The 12,036-nt window shown below is 49.0% G+C and overlaps 1 protein-coding gene across 1 annotated transcript in view; it reads left to right on the top strand.

Annotated features, from left to right (window-relative positions):
* The window catches only part of LOC140680251 (uncharacterized), a 35,929-nt gene extending 27,793 nt beyond the window's left edge, over positions 1–8,136 (top strand). The window contains exons 13-17 of the mRNA XM_072922871.1: positions 547–664; positions 1,510–1,609; positions 2,053–2,249; positions 4,664–4,801; positions 6,148–8,136. Coding sequence (XP_072778972.1) covers positions 547–664; positions 1,510–1,609; positions 2,053–2,249; positions 4,664–4,801; positions 6,148–6,249 — 655 coding nt within the window. The 3' untranslated portion in view covers positions 6,250–8,136. The remainder of the gene's footprint in view (positions 1–546; positions 665–1,509; positions 1,610–2,052; positions 2,250–4,663; positions 4,802–6,147) is intronic.
* The last annotated feature ends 3,900 nt before the right edge of the window (positions 8,137–12,036 follow it).

Raw genomic sequence — 12,036 nt, forward strand, 5'->3', positions numbered from 1 at the left:
GAGCTGTAATTATTGGTTAATTATTACTGCTCTGCTCATCTCCGGTGGATGGGAAGAGAGTGCATCTTGTCTGCAGGAGTATTCCCTGGCACACATAGTTTGAAAATTATTCAAAAATCTGCATCAGTCATATCTAATTAAATTAATAGCCTGTAAGTTCACAGCCACCACATTATTTTGGGACTTGACTTTTTTCAACAGTCCTCTTACGTCTGGGTAAACTAACATGGATTTTCCTTGGATTGTGTCCCCTCTTTTCCATTGCTTTGCATGCCAGGAAGACTAGGTGGTTATTTCCAGAAACACGCAGTGTGACAAGTTTTTTATCTGTTCCTATACTGCAGTTTTTACTTGCTGGCTATTTAAGACATCTCCTTTTCCAAAGCTGTGCCTTTCTTCTTGAGACAGGTTTCAAACAATGCACAGCCTAGAGGGAATGTCTGTTCCTTTTCTTCTGTCCTTGTCACACAGGGACTTGGAAATAAGAACCAAGAAAATAAACTAACCATGCATGTTTACCTCCATGCTCTTGTTTCCTTCTTTCAGCTATCTTTTGGATAATCAATTCTGGCTGGTCATGGAGTTCATGGATGGAGGCACTCTGAGCGATGCCATCAGCAAGATCTACCTGTCTGAAGACGAGATAGCAGTCATCAGTCGAGAGGTCAGCAAGCCCACCTGTGCTTCCGAGGGCTTGGGCAGGATAGTCTGGGAAACAGAGGCTCAGAACAGGAGAGGTTTCATGTATAAACTTTGTTTTTCTAGTGCTGGTATGCTATGGGCAAGTAAAAGCATCTCAAGGGAACTGCCTGCCAGTGCTCCTGCACTCACTGTACTCAGTTCTTGTACTCTTATCTCCTGCTGTTGTATTCTCACTCTGCCTCCTGTATTTGTATTTGCTCTTCTCCACCTTGCCTCCCTAAACTTGTATCTTGAGCCTGTCTGCACTTCATTCCTTGCGTGTAAAAGCAAAGGTGCTGGTGGCAGGATTTGAAATGATCAGCTGAGAAAAAACAGAGACTCATTTCTCACAGTCCTCAACTGAAAAGGACAGTAGTGCAGCCAGAATGCTCTTTGCTTCAGGAAGGTGACTGATGTGATACTTCAAGTCTGTGCTGAGGCCAGCAACAAAACTCTCGTCATGCAGCCTCCCACCCAAAAGTGATCCGCTTCACACCAAAGAGAGGGACTTTTTTTCTTTCTTGGCCAAACCCCTCCTTTGCCCTCTGCATGGAGAAAGCACATCCACTGCAGCAGCAGTCATCCTGGCTGGTTTGCAGGGGACAGTCTACAACAGCAGGTGCTGTTGCACTTTCAAAAGCTGACATGCCTTTCCTTAGAAAAGTCCTGCTCTGCAAGTGTTGGAGCAGCAACTCTTCCTCTCAATGGCACTGTGTTCTGCCATTACTCGCCATTCCCATGCAGAGGGAATCTTTTAGAGACTCTGTTTCCTTTCTTGTGTGATGAAATCACTAATTTTTGCCCTCCTGCTTCTGTTTTCTCTCTCAGTGCCTGCAAGGATTGGATTTTCTTCACTGGAACCACGTGATCTACCGAGATGTGAAGAGTGACAACATCCTTCTCAGAACTGATGGCTCTGTCAAGCTGGGTCAGTATATTCCTGGTCAGGTGCAGCGTTCAGGGATGTGGGGTGAGGGTCTGCTTTGAGTGGCTGCCAACTCCCCAGAAATGGTGCTGGTGGCAGTGCAGGGTCCCACCGCTGTGAGCTGAAGGCACGGTTGCAACGTGCACAGAGGTATAAGGAACCAGGAGAAGTCAAGAGTGGCGTTGGTGTGTTTGTGTCTCTTCCAGAGGGAGGGAGCTACAATCTAAATCTTCAGGGGAATAAAGGCCACTGCTGTGAGCAGCGTTAAAAAAACTGTGATTTTTTTGGAAGTGGCCAATTCCATACTTCCTTGGCTAAAGCCCCAAGGAAACTGAGTGTGGACAGTTCTTCAGGAGATTCAACAACACATAGACTGAGAGTGGGGAATTCTTTTGCTTGATTTCCTAACTTGACCTGGCTTTCATGGTATGTTTATTTGTCCACAGCTGACTTCGGCCTCTTTGCTCAGCTCACCCCTGAGCAGCATAGACGGAGCTCAGTGGCCGGCATTTCTGGCTGGATGGCGCCTGAAGTGCTGACAGGTCAACCATATGGCCCCAAAGTGGACATATGGTCTTTTGGAATCGTGGGCATCGAAATGGTGGAACGAGAAGTTCCTCACAGGAATGAAACTCCTGTTTCGGTAAGGTGCAAATACTCCCTGATCCCACTTGTCTTTCTCACCTGTCCCATGTCCTGTGTGCCATTGGACAAATCCCATTGCCATCTGCTGGCACCACTTCCACCAAGGTCCCCTTCTAAACATGTCCCTGCAGCACATCAGCATCTGCTGTAAATTCGGTTGCATCAGAAGGGAAGTAGCAGTTCAGAAACCTGGCATTTTGGCCTGCAACCTGCCTGACATTTCTCATTTGCTTTTTGAACTCTCTTGGTGCTCTGTCTCTGAAGGGCAAGAATTTTTCAGTAGAGAGGTTAGACATGTGATAAATATCCTAAGAAATTGACGTTACACATTCCCAGTTTCAATTTTATCGGAAAAGAAAAGGAAATGAAAAAGAAAAAGAAAAAAAGACACAACCACCAAAGCAATGCCCAAGTAGTTTTGTGTAGGAGTGACAGTGGGTAGGATGGTCGGGATGGACGGAGACGAGAGATCTTTGAAGCCAGGTCTTGGAACTTTCGGTTTATTGCAAAGGGAGTGGATGCAGGGCCCTGCTTGGAGCTGCCAGCCACAGCTCGGAGCAGGCCCGAAAGAGGAGCCCAAAAGAGAGACCCGAAAGAGTGAGGAAGTTCCTGTTACAAGACAATAAATCTTCTTCTGTGCAGAATGTTCAAATTTTCACTAACCAATCTAGTCCAAGATACAAATACTAGAGTATTTAGCTACAGCCTATAAGAATCATTACATTACCATACTGTGTTACATTTTAAACCCTAAAAACTACTCTTTGGACCCCTTCTGCCAAGCTAGTAGGGTCTGCTCTGACCCTTGGACCTGTCTGCCAGCAGAGGGTGTTGTTTAATCAAAAGGGGATTACCTTCAGCTGGCCATACCATTGTTTTCCAGTTGTTCAGTAGCTAAGGCTAGTAACTATCTCAAAGCTTACTTTCATTTCAATCTCGCTTACAGTTTCCATATTCTCAAAATCTTTTGCCAGGCATACATATTTGTAAAGGTTTTCCGGTTTCATCTTCCCCAACAGTTTTGCTTCCTTTTTCTTTTTTTAACCACAGCACATTGATTTTCCTCCACACTGTAGCATCTTTTCCAAGTCCTGTGGGTCTTCAAAACTTTCAGGCTTTCAAATAATCTGTACATTGCTCAGTCATGTGTGTGGGTGGCCTGGATAAGTTGAGGATGTGTTTTTCTCTGACTGCAGTTACTCTAAACCCTTGGCTGTTTCTGGGTCTTTTAAAAAGTTGATGAGCTTGCAGCCTGGTGCCTGGGGCTGGGATCCAACGTGGGCAGTTGATGCTGGTGCTGTGTTCCTTTACCATAGGAGCAGGGCCATCCCTGGCTTGCACAGTGCTAAGGGCAGTGAGGACTCCAGCTCCCCACCATGTCCAGTGGCTGAGCTCAGTTGCAGAGAGACAGGATAAAGCCCCCTTTGTGACCTCTGAGGGTGTGGGAAAAGGAAAGAAAGCTGCCATAATTATTTATACTCCAGGGGAGTGTGCTTGCTGTCTTGGGCTTGCAAATTTTCCTCTGGGTTGAAGAGGATAATAACAAAGTCTTTTTGGTCACCATCTAGTTCAGTGCCACCAGCACAGAGCTGTTACTATTGTGATGGGCATTTTTCTGGAGACCAGGCTGCAGCCTGGTGTCACGGAGAGCTGTCAAAACCTCCCACTTCTTACAGACATTTTTTGCGATGGGGACGCCATTAATGCATTGACTTGAGTATACAAATGAGCAGAGGGTGACCATCGGGATGGTGCTTCTCCTTCTGATTTAACCTTGGAAAGGTTTCCTTTTGCCACATAAAGAGGCTGAAACTTGCAGCTGAGAGACAGAGCTGCAGGTGGCTCCTGTGTGCCTAAGCCGGCATTTTCATCCCAATACATTTGTGCAGGCGTCTTAAAGGGTCTGTGTTGAATATGAGATTCCAAATGTTTGTTTCCTCACCCTGAGGAATACCTGGTGGATCTCCATTCTTGCCTCCCATGCACCTCTGTTTTCTAGAAGAGGACAAGAAGCTCAATGAGTTTTGGTTTATGACCGCTGTGCTTAAGGGACCAACAAGCACTGCAGAGATGCCTTTCATGTACTAATCCTTGGAAACAGTAGCGTTAGTGTAGCAGAGTCCATCTTCTGAAAAGCCTGTCAAGGTGGTGTGAATCCTCCAAGAAGGAAACAAGCTTTGCTGATGTAGCTCCCACTAACTGGGTCAGTCAATGAAATTGACTGCCAAGGCAGGATCAGCGGGATGTTGGAAAAGCCGTGTTTTTTTGTTGGTAAAGGAAAGTCATCTTTCCTTTACCATCTCCATCTTACCAGAAACTGCTCTGCAGAGTGGAGTTTAAACAGTGGGCTCTGGGAGAGCAGTTACAGATGGGAAAGAAGCAGGTGGAGCCTCGTGTTTCCTTTTCCTGCAGGCTGAACTCCCGATAGCCAGAGGAGAGAGACCACAGCTGCGGAAGCCCAACCGATTCTCACCTTCCCTGCGTGACTTCCTGAGCTGCTGCCTGCAGACAGACAAAGAGCAGCGCTGGTCTGCCAAGAGGCTCCTGCAGGTAAAATGCCAAGGGGCTGAGGTGAAACAGTGTCTGAGGGATGGGCTCCTCCTCCACCGAGGTCCGAGGCATCAGATGAGCCCCCTTCCTCCTCACCTCCACTCTTGGTGATGTTCAAATGAAAACAGTGAGGAATCCTAGAGTGGGCTGGGCTGGCAGGGCTCTGGAAAGTCCTCTGGTCCAAGTAACCTGCAATGAGCAGGGACATCTTTAAAGAGATCAGGTTGCTCAGAGTCCTATCCCACCTGACCTGGAATGATTCCAGGGATGGGGACACCTACAAGCTCTTGGGACAACCTGTGCCAGGGTGGCACCATGCTCCGAGAAAAGAAGGTCTTCCTTAGACCTACTCTGATTAGATCCCCATGTGTTTAAAACTATTTGCCCACACTCTCTTGTAACTGGCCCTGTTAAAAAAGGTTACCCCCACTTTCTTCAAAGCCACTCTGAAATCTTGGAAAGCAGCAATAAAGTCTCCCTGGGGCCTGTTCTTCACAAAACTGAATAACTCCACCTCTCTCCGCATTTCCTGAGAGGACAGGTGCTCTGTTTTCTGGCTGTTTCTGTTGCCCTGATTTGGTGGGATGTTCAGTTTTATCTAATGGTAAAAGAACTGAAGTACAGCAATGCAGGGTAGAGAGACATGAAATGGTGGTGGAGGAACCCAAGGCTGCCAGTCCTGGCACAGCACTCTGGAGAGATTTGGCTGTGGGCAGGAGGGGCTGTGAGGGACTCACTGTGAGCCTCTGAGGGGCCCTGGTTTGTGCCCCCCACCCCACCCTTAGAGGTTTCTGGCACACAAACAGGGACAGCTGAGAGGGACTTGTCCCAGCCCCATCTGCTGCCTGGCACGCTCAGGCAGAGGGGAACTGGCCCAGGCTGACTGCCAGGTTGTGTGGCAGAGAGGGAACTGCAGGACCCAGCGCCACTCGGCTGGCCCTGCTGGGAAGGAAGGTGCCATCCCACACAGGAGGGGCAGGGCATGGAAAGGCAGACACTGCTCTGTGTGCCTGTGGAAATTAGCATGGTGCCTGTCTTTCCAAGACAGGGACCTATGGGAGTCATTGGAGCTTCCTGAAAGGAAGAAACCCCAGGGACAGAAAGCACCATTTCTAGAGCACTAGCAGGGCAAAAATCCCAGCAAGATGGAGAAACCAGAATAAATGAGGCCAGGTTTGCCTGTGATGGCAAGCTCCTGCACATGATGAGTGGGGAACAGATGGTCCCATTGTTTTACTTTCTGGATCTTTCTAGGAGCTAGAGGAATCCTGATTTAGTCTGTGAAGCACTGAGCTTGGAAGGTCATGGTTCACTGTTCTTTGTTGTTTTTTTTTCCTGTGGATTAGCATCCATTTGTAACAGCAGCCAAGCCAACGTCCGTCCTGGCACCACTCATCAACTCAGTGAAGATGAAGAAGACGAAGAAGACGAAGAAGACGAGAATCTAACGATGAAGATATTATTACAAAGTTAGAGTAGGATTGTAGAGTAGGACTCTAGAGTAGGATTGTTAAGTAGTTTTGTAGTATAGGTTTATAGATAGGATTATAATTAAATAAAGTTTCTGAAACATCAAGTCGTTGGAAGATTTCCCTCCCTCTGACCCCTTCAGAAAACATTTCCTTCTGAATTGCCAGTTGTCCTTTATTGGTGCTGAGACACACTTATGGCTTCTTTGGTATGGTTTGTAAATGGAGAAGGCTCTTCTTCATTCCTCTTTTCCAGACTACACTGCCTTTGGCATACGGCCCACCGGCCCCGTTTGGCACATCTGTGGCACTTCCAGTTGAGGCAGAAAGGGCAATGGCATTTGCAGGAAAAACCAAAGGGCGAGTGGGGCAGCCAAAACATCCTGTGCAGATGCAGGCCTTCAGCTGTGACTCGAGAGCATTTGGGTGCCTGCCACTTGGATTTGTATCGCGAAGGCCCTCTTTGGCAGCCGAGGGCCGGTGGCCTGGCTCAGCATTCCCACTCTTGTGCCGGCTGCCCTGCGACTCCTGGCAAAGGTCAGCAGTGTGTGCAGCACTCTGGGCACCGGGGCAGGAGCCGGGCTGCTTGGCAGGCTGGAGCACAGGGCAGCGTCCTTCAGGCATGGCACTGATGAGGCCTGGGTGTGTGCTGAGCAATGCAGCCCCCACAAAGCCCTTGGTTTCCCACAAGTTGCCATGCCTTGTTCCCAGGTGTGCCCAGCTCTGGCAGGAGAAAGAGCCTGCAGCGCCGTGCCCTGCCCAGCCGGGGCTCTCTGGCACAGAGCAGCAGCAGCACCAGCACCTCTCAATCCACTCTTTCCTTATCTTCTCCTGGGACACAGAAGCCTCTGGAAATCAGCACCACCAGTCGTGTTCCCAGCTCGGAGCAGCTCCTGCTGGTGGGCAGGTGCTGCCAGTTTGACTGCTTCCACAGGGGAATAAAGGCAGAGATGTACATCCTCAGGAGCCCTGGGCGTATCCAATAAACATGCAAATATGTGGGAGATTTGTTAGGAATTGTTTCAGCTGTTATGCCAACAGTGCCTTCTCTCCCAGTCCTGTGCAATGCTTTGGGCCATTTTCTTGGTCTGGCTTTATTAGCGTTTAGGAGCGCACATAATCACGGGATATGATTATATGCAGGTGCTTTTATTGAGAGCTCTGGGAATCAGGGGTACAGACCCAAATTTTACTTCGACATGGCTTTCGAGCTGAACATATTTTATATTCTATCGTTATATAACTTACATATTAATTATTAAACTTATATTCGTCTATTGTAGACATTGACTTTATTCAACCATGAGTTTCTTGTGATCTTTCTTAGGCCCCTGACCACAGTTTCTCAGGATTATTCTTACAATTAAACAGCAATTATATTTAATTATGAAACAATCATCACATCCAACAATTACATAATTTATCATGTACTAGCTACACAGGTGCTGTTCTAGCAAGGTACAAGGTCTTCATGTACCTAGGGTATTTATTTTTTTCTCAGGGCCTACTAAGCCTAATTTTCCTTTTAACCCTAAATCCCCATGATTTTAAAACCCTTTTACTATCAGCTTCTGTTGCTATCACGCTAGCGTGGTAGTGTGGAAGAAGGGATTTAGAAAGGCCTTGGGGAGTTGGAAGCTGAGGAAAAGATACATTTAGGTATTAGGGAAAGATACATTTATGTATGCCCCATTGTTTCGGGAAAGTTTCGCTTCAGCACCTTTCTGTAAGCCCCCTTCTCCCCACCCCTGAGCAGTTCCCATTGGACCTGACCCCTGGGGTGATTCTGATGAGCCCATGCTGAACACTGTCTCTATTGTTTAGACCTTATCTCTTAATTTTGCTGTATAAAACTGTATCTGGGCAGTAGCCCAGGGTCTTTTGTCCCTGCAACTGTTCAGGCAATACAATATTTCTGGACTGCACACAACTGACCTCTCTTCGTCTCTTTATCTCGACTCCTTGCGGCGACCGAGGCGCACCGCCGCTGGGACCGTGCTAACCCAGCCGCTGCCTGGTGAGCCCAGTGCAGCGGGACCGCGGCAAACCCCGGTCCCCTGAGGGGACAGCGAGCCGGAGGGGTCCTGGGGGGCCGGGGAGGGACGGGGGAAAGCCACAAGTGACCCCCGAAAGCCGCAAGTGGCGCACCAACGTGAGGCATTGCACCGGTTCGAGCGAACGTGCCGCGGCCGCCGCGGGCAGTTCACCGGTTGGGAGCTTTTCCGGACTCTTTGCGATCTGTGTCGCCGCGAGCGACAGAGCGGCGAGCGGTGCAAAAAAACCGCCACGCAGGCTGTCAGCTCCGCGGGGAGAAGCTCTCGGACCACGCTGGTGGTGTGGGCACTCGCCCTTCCACACAGCCCGGCAGGACTGCCGCCGCGGGGACAGGCGCCGATTTCTGTCCGGTGCTGTGTCCGTGGATGCGGACGGGACCTTCCAAACACCCGGAAGACTGTTTGCGGAGTCGGGAACCGTTGCTGCAGTGTGTTTTCTGAAGAACGGCGGTGGGTAAGTCTCGGTACTGGCGGCGAGGGTCCGGCCAGGAGACTGGAGTCAGGCTCCCGTGTGCCCAAGGGGGGACACGCCAGCGCGCAGGCGTGTCGGGAGCTCCGCCGGGTCTTTAGAACTTTGGGGTTTTTGCTGCAGCAGCTGGGTGAGATTTTGCTGTGCTGCCAGCGATGGGTGTTACGCTGACTACACAGCAGAAAGAGATTTATAAACAAGTTCAAGAACCCCTGCAGAGAGCAGGTGCAAAACTTCCTAAGAGCCTGGTGAAAGAGTTTGTCAGATGGGTAACAGTAAGTATTTCAGAGGTAACAGAGCAAGAAGTGACAGAAAGAAGTTTTGGAAGCGTGTGGGTGCAGTGTTGAGTGAAAGGACAAAGGCAGGAGATCCCTCAGTGAAAGAAGGTTTTATGAGAATCTTTTTGTTCGTTTATGACTTTGTGAAAGAGAGTGCAGACACTCGGGACGTCCGGGGAAGAGAACAGCGTCACATCGCGTCCCCTGTAACCCCCCCGCGTCCCCGGCTTTGAAAAAACTAACCGCGCAGATGTAGATTCAGTTCCTGACCCTTCTCCATCTCATGATTCCGCTCCTGCAGCTCAAAAGACCTCCTTCCAGAGATTTTGCAGAGTCCAACCCATTTCACAGATATAGAGGATGAGGAAATCACCTTAGAACATCTAGTGGGTGAGGGTGATTGGAGCCAAGCTGAGAAGCAAGCAGCAGGCATTCCCAGATCAGTGTTAGACCTGTCCAGGGATGCGGCAGAACGTGCATTTTTTAACATGCCTTCTAAAGAACCTGTCATTTCTTACACCGCTTTGAAGCAGTCTGTTGCAGAGCCGTTCATGGATTTTGTGGATCGAGTGAGAGCTTCAGTTGAGAAAAGGGTGCAAAATCCAGAGCTCCAAGATCAGCTCACACTAGAAATTGCCACCACAAATGCAAATGAAGCCTGTCAACGAGTCATCATGGCCCTTCCAGCATCGCCTCCACCCACGCTCGATCAGCTCATTGAGGAGTGCACGAGAAAAGCTACACTAATGACAGAGGACTCAGTGATAAGTCCGCGGGAAAGGGTGGTTGCTTCAGCAGCAGCAACCCCGAGGACTCCGGGGTCTGCAGGGCCTCCTCCTTCACAAGGGGGGAAAGTGGGAGCAGGGGGAATCTTTTTCCTTTATACTGGCAGAGCAAATTGTACCTTTTTCAGAGTTAGTTTACCTTGTTATATGATTTTATCTTTCTTTCAGACTAGCAGAATGTCAATTTCCACATTCCTGCTCATCGTTTTGTTCCAGAAAATGGCCATCTACCCATACACGGTGGACGCGTGGATTGTTCCACAGCCCAAGAAAAATGTGTGGGTCACACTCACCCAAGCCTTGAAACAAGATCACATGTGTTTGTCTACTGCCTCAGCAGAAAATCCAATGTCCACATGTTTAGTAGGGGTTCCAAGTAAGGGGGATGAGTTCCCAATCGGTCTGGTCCGCTCGCAAAAGCAGGTGAACGAAAATAAAATACCTGAGGCGGGGGCAGAGTTCTACAGGCACCGAGGAGCTGTAGAACAAGTTAAAATACCAGTGCAAAACCCCCTCATTTTGTGGCAAAAGTGGATCCTACACTTGCCGTCTGCTGAGGGAGAGCCCCAGGAATTAGAACTCCTGGGCTCCGCAAAAGCTGAATATTGCATTCAATTTGATTTTTCCCCAACCAAAGAAGTAAAACTATATGAGCAAGTCAAACAGTACAAGGTGGAATTCAGGGCGGGTCAATGGTGCACAGCTGTCTATAAGCTGAAATCTGCATCCACCACTGATTTCCGTCCCCGCAAGCTGGACAAAGGGGTGTTTCTTATCTGTGGGGACAGAGCATACCCAGGAATCCCCTCTCGTCTTATCGGAGGTCCATGCACTTTCAGGCATCTGACCCTTGCTTCCCCCAACATGACCCAAATTCCAATCGGGCGAGCAAAAGGTGAGACAAAAATTACTAAGCGAAGTGCAAGTCAATTTGATGAACATTGTGATGCAGAAATTTACCATTGGGCAAAATCCAAAAGAGTTGCCGTCTCTGTGTTTTTACCATGGGTTGCGGCAGCAAAAGCATTGAGTGAATTAGGCAATCTGGAATGCTGGGTGACGAAGCAGGCAAATCTAACATCAGCAGCCCTGAGTGACCTCCTAGAAGACGAGGAAATAACCAGAAAGGCTACCCTCCAAAATCGGGCAGCTATTGATTTCCTGCTGTTGGCACATGGTCATGGATGTAAAGAGTTTGATGGGTTGTGTTGTTTTGATCTGTCATCTAAAGGCCAGAGTGTCCACTCATCCATTCAGGAAATGAGAAGCCTCATTGGGAGTGTGAAGCAAGAAAATGAAGATTGGTTTAAGGATCTGTTCAAAGACTGGGACCTTTCTGGGTGGGCAGTGTCTCTTTTAAAAGACATCTTTTACTTTCTAGCTGCACTGTTTTTAGTTCTGTTAGCATTTGGGATTCTTAAGCGAATAATCTCCAAGGTCATCACCTCGAAGCCTAAGGCTTCCGCACCTGTTCTCATCGCTGCTGCTGCCATGGAGGGCGATTGGTGGGAAGACGACAAGCAGAAAGACACCGCAGTTAGAGAGACGCAGTTTTACCTTCTCCCAAGGCACCGTTCATCTTATTAAGTAAAGAAGAGGGAGATGTTGCTATCACGCTGGTGTGGTAGTGTGGAGGAAGGGATTTAGAAAGGCCTTGGGAATTGGAAACTGAGGAAAATATACATTTAGGTATGAGGAAAAGATACACTTATGTATGCCCCATTGTTTTGGGAAAGTTTCGCTTCAGCATCTTTATGTAAACCCCCTTCTCCCCACCCCTGAGCAGTTCCCATTGGACCTGACCCCTGGGGTGGTTCTGATGGGCCCATGCTGAACACTGTCTCTATTGTTTAGACCTTATCTCTTAATTTTGCTGTATAAAACTGTATCTGGGCAGTAGCCCAGGGTCTCTTGTCCCTGCAACTCTTCAGGCAATACAATCTTTCTGGACTGCATACAACTGACCTCTCTTCGTCTCTTTATCTCGACTCCTTGCGGCGACCGAGGCGCACCGCCGCTCGGACCGTGCTAACCCAGCTGCTGCCTGGTGAGCCCAGTGCAGCGGGACTGCGGCAAACCCCGGTCCCCTGAGGGGACAGCGAGCCGGAGGGGTCCCGGGGGGCCGGGGAGGGACGGGGGACAGCCGCAAGTGACCCCCGAAAGCCGCAGGAATGTTACCC

The sequence above is a fragment of the Taeniopygia guttata genome, chromosome Z (genome assembly GCF_048771995.1).
Source record: "Taeniopygia guttata chromosome Z, bTaeGut7.mat, whole genome shotgun sequence".
Lineage (NCBI taxonomy): Eukaryota > Metazoa > Chordata > Aves > Passeriformes > Estrildidae > Taeniopygia > Taeniopygia guttata.